The 19,412-nt window shown below is 37.8% G+C and overlaps 3 protein-coding genes across 9 annotated transcripts in view; 1 reads left to right on the forward strand and 2 right to left on the reverse strand.

Annotated features, from left to right (window-relative positions):
* Positions 1–2,345: 2,345 nt before the first annotated feature.
* LOC310718413 (BOLA class I histocompatibility antigen, alpha chain BL3-7-like) lies at positions 2,346–7,809 on the reverse strand. Of its 3 annotated transcripts, none has more exons than XM_083527232.1 (7): positions 7,655–7,809; positions 5,720–5,977; positions 4,901–5,179; positions 2,973–3,269; positions 2,759–2,854; positions 2,570–2,602; positions 2,346–2,469 (listed from the first exon to the last, which is right to left on the reverse strand). In XM_083527232.1, the coding sequence occupies exons 1-7, from the start codon at positions 7,722–7,724 to the stop codon at positions 2,435–2,437; spliced, it is 1,068 nt and encodes a 355-aa protein (XP_083383358.1). In that variant the 5' UTR covers positions 7,725–7,809; the 3' UTR covers positions 2,346–2,434. The 3 variants fall into 3 exon arrangements, with proteins under 3 accessions (XP_083383358.1, XP_083383357.1, XP_083383356.1); XM_083527231.1 differs by having other exon boundaries at positions 2,759–2,866; positions 7,655–7,808; XM_083527230.1 differs by having other exon boundaries at positions 2,759–2,878; positions 7,655–7,808.
* A 1,047-nt stretch (positions 7,810–8,856) lies between these two features.
* On the reverse strand, positions 8,857–12,824 carry LOC310718420 (BOLA class I histocompatibility antigen, alpha chain BL3-7-like). The gene is made up of 6 exons (XM_083527240.1): positions 12,650–12,824; positions 11,971–12,243; positions 10,862–11,134; positions 10,419–10,700; positions 10,246–10,341; positions 8,857–9,792 (listed from the first exon to the last, which is right to left on the reverse strand). The coding sequence occupies exons 1-5, from the start codon at positions 12,726–12,728 to the stop codon at positions 10,253–10,255; spliced, it is 996 nt and encodes a 331-aa protein (XP_083383366.1). The 5' UTR covers positions 12,729–12,824; the 3' UTR covers positions 8,857–9,792; positions 10,246–10,252.
* A 1,663-nt stretch (positions 12,825–14,487) lies between these two features.
* LOC310718412 (BOLA class I histocompatibility antigen, alpha chain BL3-6-like) overlaps positions 14,488–19,412 on the forward strand; it is a 35,049-nt gene continuing 30,124 nt past the window's right edge. The window contains exons 1-6 of one of the 5 annotated variants that reach the window (XM_083527225.1): positions 14,488–14,671; positions 15,371–15,637; positions 16,004–16,279; positions 16,585–16,881; positions 16,978–17,136; positions 17,428–18,074. In XM_083527225.1, the coding sequence (XP_083383351.1) occupies positions 14,602–14,671; positions 15,371–15,637; positions 16,004–16,279; positions 16,585–16,881; positions 16,978–17,136; positions 17,428–17,462 (1,104 nt within the window). In that variant the 5' untranslated portion in view covers positions 14,488–14,601 and the 3' untranslated portion in view covers positions 17,463–18,074. Of the gene's footprint in view, positions 14,672–15,370; positions 15,638–16,003; positions 16,280–16,584; positions 16,882–16,977; positions 17,137–17,301; positions 18,075–19,412 lie in introns of those variants that run through there. The other 4 variants (XM_083527227.1, XM_083527228.1, XM_083527229.1 and 1 more) reach the window with 4 other exon arrangements.

Below are 19,412 nucleotides of genomic sequence, written 5' to 3' on the forward strand. Positions count from 1 at the left end.
TGGTGTGACAGGAAACAGGAAATGTGGACAGTGGGGGGGGGGGGGGGGGGGATAAGTTCAGAGTTGTGAAAAGCTGTTGAGAAGGCTTTTGGAGAGCTGTTTGTGAACTTCCATTCATGAGACTTCTAACCTTTTGACCTGTACTAATCCAGCTAGTCTAGTGTGTACAGGTCAAAGGTTAATGCTCATATCTATATTATTATCAAAATCGTATGTGACTTGAAGCATTAAACTTGTTTAATAAAAAGTGTTGACTGGTTGAATTCTTATTTCCTCTCACTATATTTGTAAGTCAAGATATACATCTGTGTGCTCTGGAGTTGTGAGATAAAATCATCTCTCTCTCTCTCTCTCTCTCTCTCTCTCTCTCTCTCTCTCTCTCTCTCTCTCTCTCTCTCTCTCTCTCTCTCTCTCTCTCTCTCTATCTTCTTCCATCTTCCTTTGGAACCCACAACCCATCATCCACAACCCATAGTGTAGTCAAACATATGTTATTTATATTATGATTGTTGTGTATGCTGACAGATGAATGATAACACACACAATTGTCTGCTGTGTAACTCACGTTATGTTATTTATTGAACTATTAACTTTGCTTGACTTCAGTACATCACTATATGAGTCACCTCTAGGTGGCAGGCTTATCATGATACCCAATAGTACATACCTTACAATTATTGTAACTGTATATTTTTTTGTATAGTTTTTACCTTGTCCCCTTTATAATGCTTTCTGTTGCTGCAGTTGTACATCTGCCATTCAACATTTCACCTTCTAAACGAATGATTATGTTTAAAATCTATATTTTGCTCAAAATGTGTGGGACTGAAATAACTGATCCACCATCAGCACACAATCCTTCAGTGGCTTCATCAAACATTCAGGCTTCACTCTGAGAAGTTCCTGTGGATCACTACATGCTTTTCAAAGAAGGTTCTAGCAAAGGAGAAGGACATGTCCACAGATCACATCAGACTGTGTTGCTGGTAGAACATTTGTGAATGGTTTTGAAGAGAATTTTGAAGAAAATAGAGGTTAGACTGGGAATATGGTGCACGTTTCGATCAGATTATATATTGGGAGATTATACATATATATCTGTTGAACTATGTTTTATATTTAAGGGACCAAGTCCATGCCCAAGTGTGTGTTATTTCATCATATGTGCATATAAGTCACAAGCCATGGCTAATTTCAGGTCTTTCTCCAGTTCTCTACAAGTGGTCCTTGTCTATTTTATAAGTCTTCTGATATTCTTTTTACTCTGTCAGTAATCTTGTGAGGAGCAAATGGTCATGGAGAGTTTACACAATATATAATAAACAGTAAATCGTCTTATGTTACAGACACACACCTGATACCACTGAATTACCATACCATAACAATAAGCATAAATAAATAAATCATCAGTATTTACAGTGGTGGTGTTGATTTTCTCTATATTCAGAATCAGTAAATTCAGATGAACAATTTCAGGTCGCGTATTGAACACACACTGAAAGTCAAATCAAATCACATTTTATTTATCACATACACATACATACAGAGTACGACATGCAGTGAAATGCTTTATACGACTGTCCGGCATGAGGGAATGGGATGGGGAGAAAATAGATAAATAAAGAGTATAAACTATGTAAAATATAAAATATATATATATGAGAAAAAAAAGTGTATATACAAGGTATGCTTATGCCAGTAAACAGTAACCACATAAGGGGGTTGATGTGATGTGCAAGTGCAATAGTTTCAGTGAAAAAGGACATGAATTCCATCCCATTAATTCATCAATAATATTAATAACTGTGTGACTGGAGTTGGTTCATGTAGTTATGAACTAATATACAAAATATTCACGTTCTATTATTTATTAAGGTTGTAATAATTCTAGATATAATAGAATAAATTGGTAAGATTTTGTTACACTTTATCCTCAGAGCACAACGGTGTATAAAAATAAAAATACTGAAAAATAAAAGTAAATTAAAAATAATGCTATTAATCTGTCAGACAGAGTAAAGAAAATAATTTCATTCAGATAGTTAGAGTGACAGAACAGATGCATTATGCACATCCCTCACATCTGAACAACACACTTTCTGTCAGTGTGTGTTACAGAACAGATTTAAATATTTCTTTAAGAAAAAGAAAAAAAAAATAAACCCCTAAAAATCCCAATTCACATGATAAATAGCTTATACTGATATAAGTGTGTGTGCGTGTGTGTGTGTGTGTGTGTGTGTGTGTGTGTGTGTGTGTGTGTGTGTGTGTGTGTGTGAGAGAGAGAGAAATATACTTTTAATGTATAATTAAAGCACGGCACAGGCATTTCTGCTGGATTTTCCCTCCACACACAGATTTATATTCCAGATTACAGTGTAAACATCATCATGTCTTACTCTCTCACTGCAGCAGGATCACACACTCTCACACTTCAGGAGTTATTGGAGGAAGAATCTCCTTCAGAGGCTGTAAAACATTCAAATCATCACAACGTGAAATCAAAACACTGCACATAAACACTGTAGTGGATTTAAACATCATTTATGGATCCTAAAGTTTCACTTACAGGAGCTGGATGGAACAGGAACATGTTTGTGTCCTGAAACACAGATGATGAACACACAGTTATTATCAAATCTGTAGAGTGAGTTTTAGTCAGAATCTGATTATTGCTGTGTCTAATTTCTCAATTAAACTTAAAAAAAAATAAAATGTAAAATATTTGAATAAATACTATCAGTCTTCTTCCCCTTACCAGAGTTCTTCTTCTTCCAGATGAAAATTCCAGCAACAACGAGAACAGCGAGAGCCACGACTACACAAATGATGATGATACCAATCTGTCCTCCACCTGATCCTCCATCTGATCCTCCATCTGTTAAATCATCAGAGTGTTTATTATCTGCTGCATCAGTAAATTAGTGTTCACTCTGTAAATGTGTAGATTTTTAGGAAAGTGTTTCTCCGACCTCTCAGGATTCGTCTCTCGCTCACAGGCAGCACTAAATCCTTCTCCAAGCTGCTGTGCTCAATCACACAGGTGTAGTTGTGTTTCTGCAGCTCCTCAGCTGAGACTTTCAGAATGCTTCTCTTCTGGAAGCTTCCATCCAGGTTGGGTAACGTCTCTCTGAGCTCCACGTCCTCATACACCTCGTCTCCGTTCTTCTGCCAGGAGATCAGCAGTGCTTTGGGGAAGAAACCTGTAGCATGACACACCACCTCTGGAGGAGACGAGTGTTTCTGGAACAGTGATGTCTCTGGTTGAACTGCAAAAACATAAAGAGACATATTCAAGATATAAAACCTTAAAAAAAAAATATTAATTTTTAAATAGATTTTTAATTTTTAATTTTGAAGATTATATATTTTTTGTTTTAGTTTCTAATATCTAATATCTACTACAACCATTTTATTTAAAAATGTGGATTTTATAATCAGTGGTGGACAAAAAATGGACCATGTACTAGAAAAGTAGAGACAAGTAAAAGTAGAGATACAGTAGGTAAAATGGGACTCCAGTAAAAAGTAAAAGTGTCCCTTTAAACCTTTACTTGAGTAAATGTACAAAAGTTTTTTGCCTTCAAATGCACTGATGTATCAAGTACTATAATTTATTATGGCTATAATGTTCCAATTATCATTTGACAGAAGGCTCTTGCTTAATCAACTCAGAGCTTGATTGGTGACTTGCTGCGTGTTTGGCCGGTTACGTTTTTATCCACATAAATAAAATTATTTCATTTAATTTACCCCAAGATTTCACAAAATGTAGTCGATTAAAAATTGAGAAATTTGACTTTGAAATGTAGTGAAGTTACAGTAAAAGTCTCTCGAAATGTAAACACTTCAGTAAAGTACAGATATGTAAGAAATCTACCGTAATTTCCGGACTATAAAGCGCACCCATATATAAGCCGCACCCACTGAATTGTACAAATATTTTTATTTTGAACATAAATAAGTGTATAGTGTATATAAACCTGTGTATAAGCCGCAGGTGTCTACACTAATGTCCTTTACACAGGCTTTAACGAAAGACACGTTACACACGGTTTAACGGGTGAAATATGTTGCGCTTCCTTTAGGAGCATAGCGGTATTTTGGGAATAGCATTCCAGAAGCGAGCTCTCCCTTCACCCAGACTCAACGCGTTACAACGGCTTGTATCTAAACAGTAGCCGACCAAGAAAGTCATTGTTCACTGTCTTCCTCCTTCCTTCCCAACTATTTCTCTCGGGAGTTTATCTTTTGGCATCGTCGTGCGTTTAAAAATCAGTTTTTCTCCCGATGCCGTGCAGCTTAGAACACAGGCGAGGTGCGTTTTTTCGTTTCCGTTCATAAATTTCATTGGTCTAATGTTATGGGGTTCAGTTTTTTTTGGCTTGAAGTTTGTGAAACCGGGAAAAACCCAGGAAAAATTCATAAATTAGCCGCTTCGTTGTTTAAGCCGCGGGGTTCAAAACGTGGGAAAAAAGTAGCGGCTTATAGTCCAAAAAATACGGTACTTAAGTACAGAAATTAATTACATTTACTTCCTTACTCTCCACCACTGTTTAAAATATTAAAAATATAATCAAAAGACAATCTTACAAACTCACTCTCAGTGTTAAATTGAGCTGATTTGAAATGTATTACAGCAACGCAAATATTCGTAAACAAGTAGTATAAAAGATGTAAAGCTTAATAACATAAAAATGATCTGATACTGAAAACATAACACCACATATTTTAAAAAGTTTACTTTGCAAATCTCCTATCGAAAGATTAATTTGTTTCATTGTAAGCTTCTTAAATACACAATTCAATGAATTCTTCCCCTTTACTAAAGCAACACAAATGTTTCCATCACTGCTGATGGTCAATGAACAGCTTTACTTTATTTTTTTGTTTTTTTTACCTTTCCTCTCCAGAAACTCTCTGGAATGAGAGAGGAAATTCCTCAGTGTTTCAACACACTCATGCTGTAGATAATCTTTACAGTATTTAGCCCTGTGTCCTGTAGCCTCCCACTTGCTCTCAATGATCTCAGCTTGAGGTTTGGTTGTGATCCAGGTTCCAGAGTCCAGATCCAGACCGATGAAATCTTCTCCATCATAACCATCCTGGTAATATGCTCGAGTGGTGCCATCATCATCAAGCTCACAGCCATACATGTACTGGGCTGTATGAAGACCTCCTTCGAAAACACAAGTGTAACGTAAACAAGTGTAAATCAAGCCCACTTTCTTCCTAAATTGTTACACTACATTTTCTTGTCTTTTTTTGGCATCTGTCACTTTAAAATTGTGTAATACTTTCTGAGGGAGAATTGTGTAAGAACCACTCCTGATTTGCAGATTGTCTTCCTAGGAATCCTCGATGCATTAGAGTTGATGTGTGCAGCACGTTTTAGAGGGCTGTCCATTGGTTCACACTAAGTGTCCCAAGGGTATGCAGTAGGTGGTCCTTGTGTTCAAAAGAGTTTCTTTTTCCCTTGTTCACTGGCCATTATTAAACCACAGGCCCAAAACCAGTTTAGAGTATATGTCTGACTGGCCATTAGAGGAAAGGGGTGAGCAGAAGTCGGAGCGTTTATAAGTTTTTAACCAGACAGAAGGCATGAACTGGCACATGACAGTTGTTCAATTTTATTATGAGGAGTTGTTCATTATGAAACTGGCTGGACAAATGAGACAAGTGATAATATACGGCACTGTGAAACCTGTGTGTGTTTTACCTTTAGTGTGGTTAAAGCTCTGCAGTGATGAGGCCAAATTGTGTAAGAACCACTCCTGATTGTCCTGAGTGAATTCTGAGTTCCAGTTATGTTTACCATTAGCATCAAACTTCTTTATCCACTCTGTTTTTAGAATCGCCTTCCTGATGTTGCTGTCATAGTACACATACTGCTCTCCATCCACCAGACCCACAGCAATAAAATCTGGTAAATGTATTCCTGTGCCTGCAGTGTAGAGGAACTGCAGAGAGTGTGTGTCTGTAAAAGTGTAAATGTTTATTAACACTCATCACATATAAAGTAAAAAATGGCAAACAAAAATTGTTTGTTATGCAGCTGGCAAAGTCCAGAATTATGACACATAATGGTATACCTGTACCTGTATTCTTGTTTTTTAATTATAGATGTCATAGATGTATTGATGCTGTCAAACTGCTCATTGACAACTATCTGGAACATTCATTATGATTATGGAATTTCTCTTAATAAATAGGAGCTCTGTAATATTGTAATATATCTGTAATATAAAATATGCTGCAACTTCCATTGTTACAAATATTTAGGAAAATATTGACAAATTAATGTTCTCATCAATACCAAGTACATCCCTTTAAACATGCTTTAAACCTCAGAAGCACAAACTGCTAATCTTGAGCTCAAAATCAGAATAGAGAGGCAGTGGCACATGAGAGGCAGCCATAACCCTTTCTTCTACTAATAGTTAACTAACGAAATTTTACAGACTGCAGAAAGGAAACAGCCCAAAAATATATGTACACTATAGTTACAACCTCAATTCTACAACAAAGGAACAGATGTCTTTGTCTAGAAGAATAGGATATATGTTTTTTTATTTATAAATAAAGGAAGGACTATGCAATATATATTTTCATATGTGTTGAATGAGTGACTATTTGAATTGTATTGGCAACAAAAGTCGTTTAAAAATGTAACAGATTCCTCCTTGGTTCATCCCACACATATGCACCAAGTGATATTGAAAATTGGTCTTAAATCCTATTTACAGACGACACAGACAAAAACCAACACCAAAAATAAAATACGTTATAAAACGTGACTTAAATAGGCTATGTATTAAATAGGAAAAATAACATTGCCTAATCAAGCCAAGTAATTGAGAATTTAATAATTGAATCTTTTTAGGGTTCATACAGTATATGTGTAAATCTGGCTCTGTCTGTCCAGTGCCTCATCTGGCCTTCGACCTTAATTAAGTGTTTTGAGTTTCATTTCAACATAGCAAAGAAAATAAGGCGAGAGACAAAAACCTTTATTGTGTGTGTGTGTGTGTGTGTGTGTGTGTGTGTGTGTGTGTGTGTGTGTGTGTGTGTGTGTGTGTGTGTGTGTGTGTGTGCACTTCTGTGTGAAATTTGAAAAGTGAAAGTAAAAGACAGTGTACATAAAAGCCTGTATCTCATGCACACACGTTCAACCTTCAAACGTCCTATACAACATTAAATACCAACATTACACAAAACATGAGACCTGTAAGAACCCATGCACAAGCAGAACAGATACAGTGCATTCACCATTCTCATGAAGACAGGCAGCTATAAGAAATCATGCATTCCTACAGAGTTCCTACAACCCAGCAAACTTTATGTTCATTTTAATAGTAACAATCAGTTACACAAATTAAGGCTAAAAATAAACGAACTGACATATGTTCTGTTAGCTGATGTTTATTAGATTTGGAAGGAGTCCAGGACTTGTTTTTTCTTGTTATAAATCGTATATATTCTGAAGATAAAAAGTAAATAAAGAGCTGTAACAGTTGGTTAAATGTTGTCGCATATTAGGAAAATATCTCTAACATACAAACCAGAAGAATCTACAATATTACTGCGTTGTCGCAGCAAGTCCTTTATAATACAGGTTTCTGTTTCATTGATAGTTTTTTATTTCTAAACTCACCTGCTGATGAAGAATGAATAACCAGTAAAAGAAAATGCAAAGCTTTCACTGCATCACTGTAGACCTTCATTTTATGGTCCAAATCTTGAGCCAAAGACAGTAAGAAAAAATAAGTGCGTTAATACAGTATACAGTATTGCGAGTATACAGTATAAACCTCTGTGATCGGGGAAAACCATGAGAGGCTTGTTTTCAGAGCTATGGGTGGTTCATTATTCGGACCAATAAGAATTCAGGATTTAAGATAGGTCATCAGTTACCGAAAATATTTAAAGTGTGCAGGTTTTACCTACCACTGCAGTGGAGCGCATTCTAACAGGCACTGAATATGAAATGTGACATAAATGTATCTTAAATCATTAAATACATAAATAATAAAATTGATGTGAAAATAACAAAAAAATAAAAAAAAAATATATATATATATAAAACCAGTATGAATCATTGCTTGGTGGATAAGTAAATAAGTGTAAAGTGTAAGTTAATAAGTTAATCTAGAATAAGCAATATAAGATAAACTAGGATCAAATAAACTATGAATTTACAATTATAAATTGGGATAATTATGCATTGATGATACATGATGAACATGAGTGCAGAAGAACATCAAGATGATTACAGGCAGTGACATCAGTCAAGCATTAATGAGAGATTAGGGTCCCAATGGTGCAGTGAAGGGTTCAGTAGGGTGATGGCTGTTGGAAGAAATGCAAGAGCAGATGCTTTTTTTTTCTGCAACATCCCACGTGACCCAGCTGCACTGTGGACCAGGCCACCTTACTGTGAAATCGATACATCTCACCTCAGACATGTGTGGGAATTAGATGTGCTTTCAAGTGTTTCTCACATATGCATACTTCTGGTACTGAACTTTAGTCTATTGTTCTCTGGTCTTAAGCCTTCTGGCCTGGAAAGTTTCCCACAGTGCTTTTCTATGAAATCCAGTGGGAACTAAATGTGGAATTGGATGTTTAAAAAGCACATACCAAAGTTATGGTTATGTATCCACAAACTTTTGGCCATATAATGCATGCAATGTAGAAAGACGGTACTGTCAGAGCTGCTGTTATTGAAAATCAAGCTCACAGCAGCGGGGTTTTTTTTTTTATTATAGTGATTTGCTCATAACTGTACAGTAAAAAATGGATTAGTGTAACACATAACCTTATTATTGGTGAATAAAATGCATTCAAAGAAATTCATATTTTAAAATAGATTTTATTGCATTCTTTTATATACAAACTGTGTATACAGTATAAATATAGAAACATTCATTATTACATTAGAAATAACTGTCAGAAACACAGCGTATCATGTATAATGGTACATTAGGCATTTATCAAATGCATTTCAAGTCGCAGGACACAACAATGAGCTTAATTCAACTTCAATAACAATTTCGAGATTCTAAACTAATGTAAAAGTTGCCTTAACTAACGCTACATTTATACTGCTACATGTTACTAATTCTACATTATTACTGCTTAAAACAAGAAAAAGAATTATTCAAGATCAATACGTTGGCGATAAATAAAGATTCTTTGATATCAGTCTCCTTCCTTGAACATCAGGATGAACAAATCTCTTGACCTTAAAACATCAACTATTAGCTATAAGTATGTTGGCAGTTTGATCCGTTTTTTTTACAATTATAGTATCTGGTATTGTACACAATCAGTTATCGAAATCAACCCTTACAAATGACGTCGCTGTAATTAATACGTAACAATCAGGAATTAAAAAATGAATCCCATAATAGCATTAATATTACAATTAATACTGTATGATATACTGTAGTATTCGACTGGCCATATTACACTGTACAGAAAAGCCAAAACAGAAGCACCTGCTTATGTGTGTGTGTGTGTGTGTGTGTGTGTGTGTGTGTTGTGTGTGTGTGTGTGTGTTGTGTGTGTGTGTGTGTGTGTGTGTGTGTGTGTGTGTGTGTGTGTGTGAGAGAACAATATGTAATCCTTAATGTCCTCCTCATCATCTCATTCATCTCCTCTTAGAAGATCACATGGAAAGAAAGAGGATGAGCTCTGAGGTGAGATTGGATGTTACCACAGACTCTTCTTCTTGTTTTTTTCCCCTTCACACACAGATTGTTATTCCAGATGTTAACATCATGTCTTACTCTGTCAGAAAGAAAGAGAATCACAGTCAGACATGCGAGATGGCGAGGAAGCTCCTCGAGAATCTCTGAAACATTCAAACGATTCAGATTTACATTAAAACTAAACAATTGTTTCCATTTCCAGGTCTGGTGGAAGTGTTACAGGCCGATTTACGGGGGTTTGAGGAGGAGGTCTACAGCCTGAAAGACTCGGGGTGTAACGTTACACGGATTCATACCGAACACGTGAAAAAAAAACCACGTGTACCGAATGCAATCCTTTTTTGTGTAGCGTTACACAACTTTGAAAGACAGACAATGGAGAGAAAGTTATAATAAAATCTGTGCACTGTGTTTGACATACAGTGGAACTGAACTTTACAAAGCACAAAGGTGACATCAGATTATCCTGAAATCCACATTTCTCTCAATCTGTTCTATAAAGACTTCACATCTTCCTCCTTCCTCCACTCACCGGAATTCTACTTCCTCCAGACCACAATTCCGGCAACAACAGCAATAACGACGACAGCCACGCCCACACCAGCAATGATCCAAAATGCTCCTCCGTCTGTAAAATCAACACAGAGTCTTTATTATCTGCTGCATCAATAAGTTTCACTCTGTAATTCTGTAGTGGATCAGGACCTTTTGGTACTTTGAGCACCATCTCCTTCTCCAAGCTGCTGTGCTCAATCACACAGGTGTAGGTGTGTTCCTGCAGCTCCTCAGCTGAGACTTTCAGAATGCTCCTCTTCTGGAAGCTTCCATCCTCGTTGGGTAACGTCTCTTTGAGTTCCACATCCTCATACACGTCCTCTCCGTCCTTCTGCCAGGAGATATTCAGTGCCTTGGGAAAGAAACCTGTAGCATGACACACCACCTCTGGAGACGGCGAGCTTTTGTGGAACAGTGAAGCCGTGGGAGAAACTTCAGAGACACACAGAGACATAAATATTACAACACTGAGATTTATTTTGGAAATAACATGAGAAGGTAGCAGGTAAATTGTGTGTGTGTGTGTGTGTGTGTGTGTGTGTGTGTGTGTTCTTAGTGTGTTACAGTAACAGAGCAGATCACACACGCTTCACCTTTCCTCTCCAGAGTGTCTCTGCACTGAGACGTGAACTTCTTCAACAGATCTACACACTCGTTCCTGAGGTAGCTTTCGCGGAACAAAGTGCAGCGGTGTGAATCCCACTTCGTTTTCAGGATCTCAGCCTGAGGTTTCGCCGCGGTCCAGGATTTAGCGCTCAGATCCAGACTGATGAAATCTTCTCCGTCAAAACCAAACCAATCGTATCCTCTGGTGGTGCCGCCATCGTGGAGCTCACAACCGTAGAATTTCTGGAGAGTGTGAACATCTACACACACACACACACACACACACACACACACACACACACACACACACACCGGGGTGACATGAGTGCAATGACGTTACTGAGCTGTTGCTTATTGACCCTTTTATTACACATTTGCCTGAACAGAACAACAAACATAATGTGATTTATTATTATTATTATTATATCATTTTCTTATTATTAATTATTAAACTAGAAAAGTATTGTTTTGACACTCGACTTCTTGAAATCGATTTCCCTCGGGGAATTTCTCTTTCCATTAACAAACAAACCACCAATGAATCTCACTTCCTCTCAGACATGATACTGTCGATACACCGAACTGTTCAGGATTCCAAAAAAAAATCAGGGAAGTCCATTTTTTTACTGCTTACTGTAATACGTACTGCTGCGATTTCCGGCTGATGACATTGAAACTACAAATGATTCATTTACTATAATACATTAAAAATGGCTTTTGGTTATGAAAATCATTTTCCAAGAGGTCTACATCTCAAAGTATGTGGACTTCGGACCATCAACATCTATGGAGTTAAGGGCCTTGCTCAGGGGCCCAAGAGTGGCAGTTTGATGTGGCTGGGATTTGACCTACGGATCTAAAGTCCAATGCCTTAACCACTAAGCTCCACCCCCCCCAAAGGTGGTCACATTACAGTGCCAACTGGAAACCAGATGGACATTATTGTCCTTTCATGGATAGTTTGTTCTCAATTATGTAACAGAAAATTACATGTAATAATACTGGGATGAATACTGGGATCACTGGGAGGTGGAAGCTCAGCGTTTAAGATGTTGGACTTCGGTTCAGAAAGTCATTGCATGCCATTCATTTTTACCTTCACTGTGATTAACGTTGGTCATCACTGTGCTCATTATGCTGTTGAAGTTGTCCTGATTGCTTTGCATGTCCTGTGCCTCACTCCTCCAGTACGTTTCTGCCTCAGTCTTCTTCATCCAGTCCTTCACACTGAGCTTCACGCTGCTGCTGCTGTAGGACAGAAACTGCTCTCCGTCCAGCAGAGCGACGGCAGTGAACTGGGTTTTGGAGCTGATGGAGGAATTGAGTTGTGCTGTGACTACAGTGTAGAAGTAGTGTAGAGTGTGTGTGTCTGCAAACACGAGAAACAGCAATGAGTGAAATTATAATACAGGAATCACAAAGATGATTTCACGGTACCACGTTTCCATTCCAATCTGAAGTTCTGCTGATACTGATATTCACAGTGTTTTTGAAAGCCATCACTATTAATATTACATAGACTACAATGGATGGATCACAAGATCTGCAGCAATGCAAAGATATATGACCATGTGACAGAATGCATGAGGAGAATGAAATGGTTTGTGTTTTGTATTAAGGCATTTAGTTGGATAGGGTTGACATTTGATTGAAGAATTGATTGTTTCTATACAACATCAGTATGGAAGGTGTTACCATTTCAGGATCATATCCACAAAGCTCTACCCTCAACCCATACACTTTAAACAATAGAATAAATAATAAACACTTCTTACCTGCTAAAGTGGAAAGTAGGAAACACGTCAATATTAAAAGTGTCTTCATCAGGATGGACTCATTAATGCACAACACCATAGAACTCCTTTCTAACAGTGCGGAGACTTTAAAGTGTCATCGGTAAATAAAAACTTTTCTTGCATCACCCTCCAGTCTACCGGCAGTCACACTTTTAAGGAACAAAAAAAAAACCCAATGAGAATTTAACACTGAGTGACGTCATTTGTTCATAAGTGGAATTGCTCAGAGCATTCATTTATATATTCAACCACTTGGGGGCAGACTTTCAGCCAAGAAACCTGTTTTACCCGAATGATGTATAAGCATACAGCACAATATATTATAATCCCTCCCTCCTCCATTATTAACACTTGTGTACAGAGCCACACTCTCTGCAGTACCTCTACACTGAAGGCACACCAGGAATACATTTCCCAGAGTTCACTGCTGTTGGACAGGTGGATGGACAGCAGTTTGTGTTCTGTGACAGCAACATCAGCAGGATGGTCCGAAAGACAGAGTGGATCCAGAACATCAGTGCAGATGATGCAGATTACTGGGACAGAGAGACTCAGAAGAACAAAAACAGCAGAGAGACTCTGGAGAGGAAAAGTGTGTGATCTACTGTGTTCCTGTAACACACTTCAATCATTCTACACACAATCCTCACTACAACACACACACTGATAGTGTACACACTAATAACACACCCCCTCACTACAACACACACACTGATAGTGTACACACTGATAACACACTCCCTCACTACAACACACACACTGATAGTGTACACACTAATAACACACCCCCTCACTACAACTCACACACTGATAGTGTACACACTAATAACACACTCCCTCACTACAACACACACACTGATAGTGTACACACTAATAACACACTCCCTCACTACAACACACACACTGATAGTGTACACACTGATAACACACTCCCTCACTACAACACACACACTGATAGTGTACACACTAATAACACTCCCTCACTACAACACACACACTGATAGTGTACACACTAATAACACACTCCCTCACTAAAACACACACACTGATAGTGTACACACTAATAACACACTCCCTTACTACAACACACACTGATAGTGTACACACTAATAACACACTCCCTCACTACAACACACACACTGATAGTGTACACACTGATAACACACTCCCTCACTACAACACACACACTGATAGTGTACACACTGATAACACACTCCCTCACTACAACACACACACTGATAGTGTACACACTAATAACACACTCCCTCACTACAACACACACACTGATAGTGTACACACTAATAACACACTCCCTCACTACAGCACACACATTGATAGTGTACACACTAATAACACACTCCCTCACTACAACACACACACTGATAGTGTACACACTAATAACACACCCCCTCTCTACAACACACACACTGATAGTGTACACACTAATAACACACTCCCTCACTACAACACACACACTGATAGTGTACACACTAATAACACACTCCCTCACTACAACACACACACTGATAGTGTACACACTAATAACACACTCCCTCACTACAACACACACACTGATAGTGTACACACTAATAACACACTCCCTCACTACAACACACACTCTGATAGTGTACACACTAATAACACACTCCCTCACTACAACACACACACTGATAGTGTACACACTAATAACACACTCCCTCACTACAACACACACACTGATAGTGTACACACTAATAACACACTCCCTCACTACAACACACACTCTGATAGTGATGTCAGCTGGTACTGTATGTAGGCGGGGCAAAAAACCCCAAAACAACAGAGGAAGTCACGAGGGAAAGGGTCTGCAGCAGTCTTGTAAAGACTTTTACGAAGTTTAGGATTTTTTTTTTTTTTACACAAAAGAAATATAATAATTGAGTTTTTTTAAGATGGATGATGGAAGTGCTTCCTTGAAGCTTCTGCTTATTTCAGTATTTTCTCTTCGTGTCTCCTCAGCAGGTGAGTTTTAATAAATAAATATAATCCAGTTTGTACAGATGTAGATGTTTGTCAATATTTCAGCAGATTCAGAACAAGTCATTATTTATCCTGAAGTGCGCGCGCGGTGCTGAACTACTAAACTTATCATTATATAATGTCTGTCACTGCGAATCTTCAACACAATGAATGAATTTATCACACATTTTTTTAAAGTATCACATATTTTAGATGGGTGTTATAAGATCTAGATAGAGATAACGTGTGTTTATGGCATTATAACTGTTATGTCTTCATGTAGGAAAGCAAGCAAAAAGTATATTCCTCATAGGAACTTTAATAACTGTAAGGAAAAAGCAACGTCACATGGATTCATATGCACACAATTTTCTTTTCGCCTACTTCCCTCTTTTCTCTCTTGTTAATCTCTATCAAGAAGCTTGAGTGCTATCTAGTGGTGCATTAAAGTAAGAACATCACAATAACCTAAACTATAAAAACGGAAAATAACGGAAGTCTTTATGTTTGTAAACTTTATGTTTGTTTCTTTGTTTATTTTTTCCCCACGGTGCAGTTGCTCCAGTTGGCCCCTAGAGGCGCTGTTTGGTTTAGAATGTTTAGAGATCTTGTGAATGTACAGAGCAACACTGTAAAAGGCAGTTGAATGTTTGTGTTTTTAGATTTAATTGTAATTGTTAAACCATTCATTATTGTGTACAGATCCACACTCTCTGCAGTACCTCCACACTGGACCCCCACCAGGAACACATTTCCCAGAGTTCACTGCTGTTGGTCTGTTTGATGGAGAGCAGTTTGTGTTCTATGACAGCAACATCAGGAAGATGATCCCAAAGACAGAGTGGATCCAGAATATCAGTGCAGATGATGCAGATTACTGGGACAGAGAGACTCAGAAGCAGCATGCTAATCAGGAAATTTTTATATTCTACCTGAATTTAATAAAGCAGGAGTTTAATCAGACTGAAGGTAAAACACACACACCGCTTTAATAATTAACACACACATTGACTGCATTATGGTGTAACTGCAGGTGTGAATTTAAACCTCACTTCCACCAACCACAAGTTTTATACATTATGTATTTGGTGACATCATCATTAGATGTTGCAAAGCAAAATCACATCTGATTCACCAGGAACAAGATCACGTTCACCTCCACCATACGAGATCTTCATTATTCCTGAATTATTCTTCAGGATTCTACACACATGAAGTACTAACATGAGTGTGTCCAGACACTGAGCTGCAGTTTAGCAATGTGCTTGTGTGTGTGTGTGTGTGTGTGTGTGTGTGTGTGTGTGTGTGTGTGTGTGTGTGTGTGTGTGTGTGCAGGAGTTCATACTCTACAGAGGATGTACGGCTGTGAGATTGATGGTAACGGCACCACTAGAGGATACGATCAGTACGGTTATGATGGAGAAGATTTCTTCAGTCTGGATCTGAACACTGGAAGCTGGACTGCAGTTAATAATGAAGCTGAGATCTTTATAAACAGATGGGACCCTATTAGAGCTGAGGCTAAATACAGGAAGAACTTCCTGGAGACTGAGTGTATCGACTGGATGAAGAAGTTTGTGTCTTACAGCAGAGAGACTCTGGAGAGGAAAAGTGTGTGATCTACTGTGTTACTGTAACACACTTCAATCATTCTACACACAATCCTCACTACAACACACACACTGATAGTGTACACACTAATAACACTTTTTTAACACACACGCACACACACACACACACACACACACACACACACACACACACACACACACACACACACACACATAGATGGTCTAATGTAGGTCCTGCAGCTTCCTTCATAATTTTTTTTTAAATATTTTATTTTCCTTTAGAGTCATTTATAAATAATTAAATCTCACAGGGTTTATTATATTGATGTCTCTGTGTTTCTGCAGTTCCTCCTGCAGCATCTGTGTTCCAGAAAAACTTGTCTTCTCCAGAGGTGGTGTGTCATGCTACAGGTTTCTTCCCCAAAGAACTGAATATTAAATGGCAGAAGGACGGAGAGGATGTGCATGAGGACGTGGAGCTCAGTGAGACGTTACCCAACCAGGATGGAAGCTTCCAGAAGAGGAGCATTCTGAAAGTCTCAGCTGAGGAGCTGCAGAAACACACCTACACCTGTGTGATTGAGCACAGCAGCTTGGAGAAGGATTTAGTGCTGCCTGTGAGCGAGAGACGAATCCTGAGAGGTCGGAGAAACACTTTCCTATAAATCTACACATTTACAGAGTGAACACTGATTTACTGATGCAGCAGATAATAAACACTCTGTGATCATTTAACAGATGGAGGATCAGATAAAGGTCCAGGTGGAGGATCAGGTGATGGATCACGTGGAGGACTGATTGTTATCATCGTTGGTGTGGTCGTTGTTCTCGTTGCTTTTGTTACTGTAATTGTGGTTTGGAAGAAGAAAAACTCTGGTGAAAGGAGGAAAGAGACGGGTATGAAGTTTACAGAGACCAGATTCAAACTTTGTAATTTTTGAAACAGGATTTAATGAATATTTCACATATTTTCTACTTCAATTGTTAAATAAAACAATAATAATCTGATTCTGAATAAACACAGATTTGATAATAACTGTGTGTTCATCATCTGTGTTTCAGGATTCAGACTTGTTCTGTCCAGACCTGTAAGTGAAACTTTATGATCCATAAATGATGTTTAAATCCACTACAGTGTTTATGTGCAGTGTTTTGATTTCACGTTGTGATGATTTGAATGTTTTACAGCCTCTGAAGGAGATTCTTCCTCCAATAACTCCTGAAGTGTGAGAGTGTGTGATCCTGCTGCAGTGAGAGAGTAAGACATGATGATGTTTACACTGTAATCTGGAATATTAATGTTCTTCATCTGAGGTCTCCTGCTGTTGTACCAAATCTACCTCAGGGTTTGTGTTGTGTTGTGTTTCACCTCCATTCACCTCCTCCACACATAAATTCAACCTGCAGTCAGAAGATCATCCATAATACAACAGTGGAACTGAGGAGATTTGAATAGCAGGATATGGATCAGATGGGTGATGACGTCACTGCACAGCCTGAGATCATCAACATCCTCCTAATCGATTCTAATGAAGCATTTGTGGAAGCTGGTCTTCGCTTTTCAGTTTGGAAGGAAGAAGCTGCTTAATTCTGATTTCCTGTAAAGTTTTAGCGACTTTCTGAAATCTGGTATTATTTTATGAAGCGCTTCAGCACTTTTATTCTTTGTAAAATGTTTATTTTTCATCTGTCATGTAGCACCTTCATCTTTTCACTGTGTACTGTATAATGCTGAAATAATGATAACAGTTTACTTGCCTCCAATATTTTCATAAACAAAATCAGTGTTTGGGTCTCTGATGCACCTTAAGTCATAAATGTTGGTTTTTAAATGTGGTGTGTGTGTGTGTGTGTGTGTGTGTGTGTGTGTGTGTGTGTGTGTGTGTGTGTGTGTGTGTGTGTGTGTGTGTGTGTGTGTGTGTGTATGTTTTGTATCTAAAGTTTTTGATTAAAGTGTATATATATATTTTTTTTTAAATGTGTGTGTGTGTGTGTGTGTGTGTGTGTGTGTGTGTGTGTAACAATGCAACTTCAATGAAAACACAAAACAAAGAAGCAAAGGACAGAAGCTGAACTATGGACCAAGAATCACATCTCTATGGGACTAAGTAAGAGAATGAGTGCTGTGAGTAGTGATGGAAAGTTGAATAGAAGAATAAATGTGGGAGAAAAAGGTGAAGTGAAGCCCATCGAAGAATTTGAGGAGATTCACGAGGAGTGGACTGCAGCTGGAGTCAGTGCTTTAAGAGACACCACACACAGACGTCTCCAGAACATGAGCTACAACTGTCACATTCCACGTGTCGCGTTGCTCTTGAAGCAGAGACAATGTTCCACAGACTGATCACCTCCATGTTCCACAGTCTGATCACCTTCATGCCACACAGCATCAATTTTTTTTTACATGCAATTCATGTAAAGGGAACAAAACCAAGTATTAAGTGCTGCATATGTTCATGTTTGCACGTGTGTGTGTGTCTGTGTATTTGCTAATCAGCAGTGAATTGGAATCAGGTGTGTGTGTGTGTGTGTTTATTTACATGGACTTCCAGTGGCTGTTGGGAAGTTTAGTGTCTGCTCTTCAATTCGAATTGAAAATAAAATACTCCACATAAACTGTCTAGAAGTCTAACAAAAAAACATCCAGTATCAGTGCTGCACATATTATTCAAATATAAAGTCATAAAGCAATCATTTGTGTATATTGTGACATAATGTAGATAATTAACTGTTTTAGACTTATTTATCTGTTTTTCAACACCTCATATAATCATTATATAAATGTTCAAAAACAGTGTTGTCCTTACATAATTTGGCCACTAGATGGGACTCAAGTGTTCTGATTTGGTCATATGTTGTAATTATATTAATTGGCCGATAAACGGCGCTGTAGAGTTTCATGTTTCTACACGAAGAAACCAGTGGATTTAAATTAAATGTGCGCATCTGTTTATCAAATACAGTACATGCTAAATTACATAAATAAATTTACAGGACAATAATTTACACGTGCTTTAGATAGATAGATAGATGGATAGATAGATGGATAGATAGATAGATAGATAGATAGATAGATAGATAGATAGATAGATAGATAGATAGATAGATAGATAGATAGATAGATAGATAGATAGATAGATAGATAGTGACACTGTGATGTGACAGTTTAATAG

This window comes from Silurus aristotelis (assembly GCF_946808225.1).
Source record: "Silurus aristotelis genome assembly, chromosome: 23".
Lineage (NCBI taxonomy): Eukaryota > Metazoa > Chordata > Actinopteri > Siluriformes > Siluridae > Silurus > Silurus aristotelis.

Coding starts and splice junctions, on each gene's coding strand:
- LOC310718413 (XM_083527230.1), bottom strand. CDS start 7,724: ATGAAGGTCTACAGTGATGCAGTGAAAGCTTTGCATTTTCTTTTACTG. Junction 3,270..4,900: donor AGAGTTTCTGGAGAGGAAAG/GTAAAAAAAACA, acceptor ATGTTTTTGCAG/TTCAACCAGAGACATCACTG. Junction 2,470..2,569: donor TCCTGTTCCATCCAGCTCCT/GTAAGTGAAACT, acceptor AATGTTTTACAG/CCTCTGAAGGAGATTCTTCC.
- LOC310718420 (XM_083527240.1), bottom strand. CDS start 12,728: ATGGTGTTGTGCATTAATGAGTCCATCCTGATGAAGACACTTTTAATA. Junction 12,244..12,649: donor CCTACTTTCCACTTTAGCAG/GTAAGAAGTGTT, acceptor TCGTGTTTGCAG/ACACACACACTCTACACTAC. Junction 10,701..10,861: donor AGACACTCTGGAGAGGAAAG/GTGAAGCGTGTG, acceptor GTGTCTCTGAAG/TTTCTCCCACGGCTTCACTG.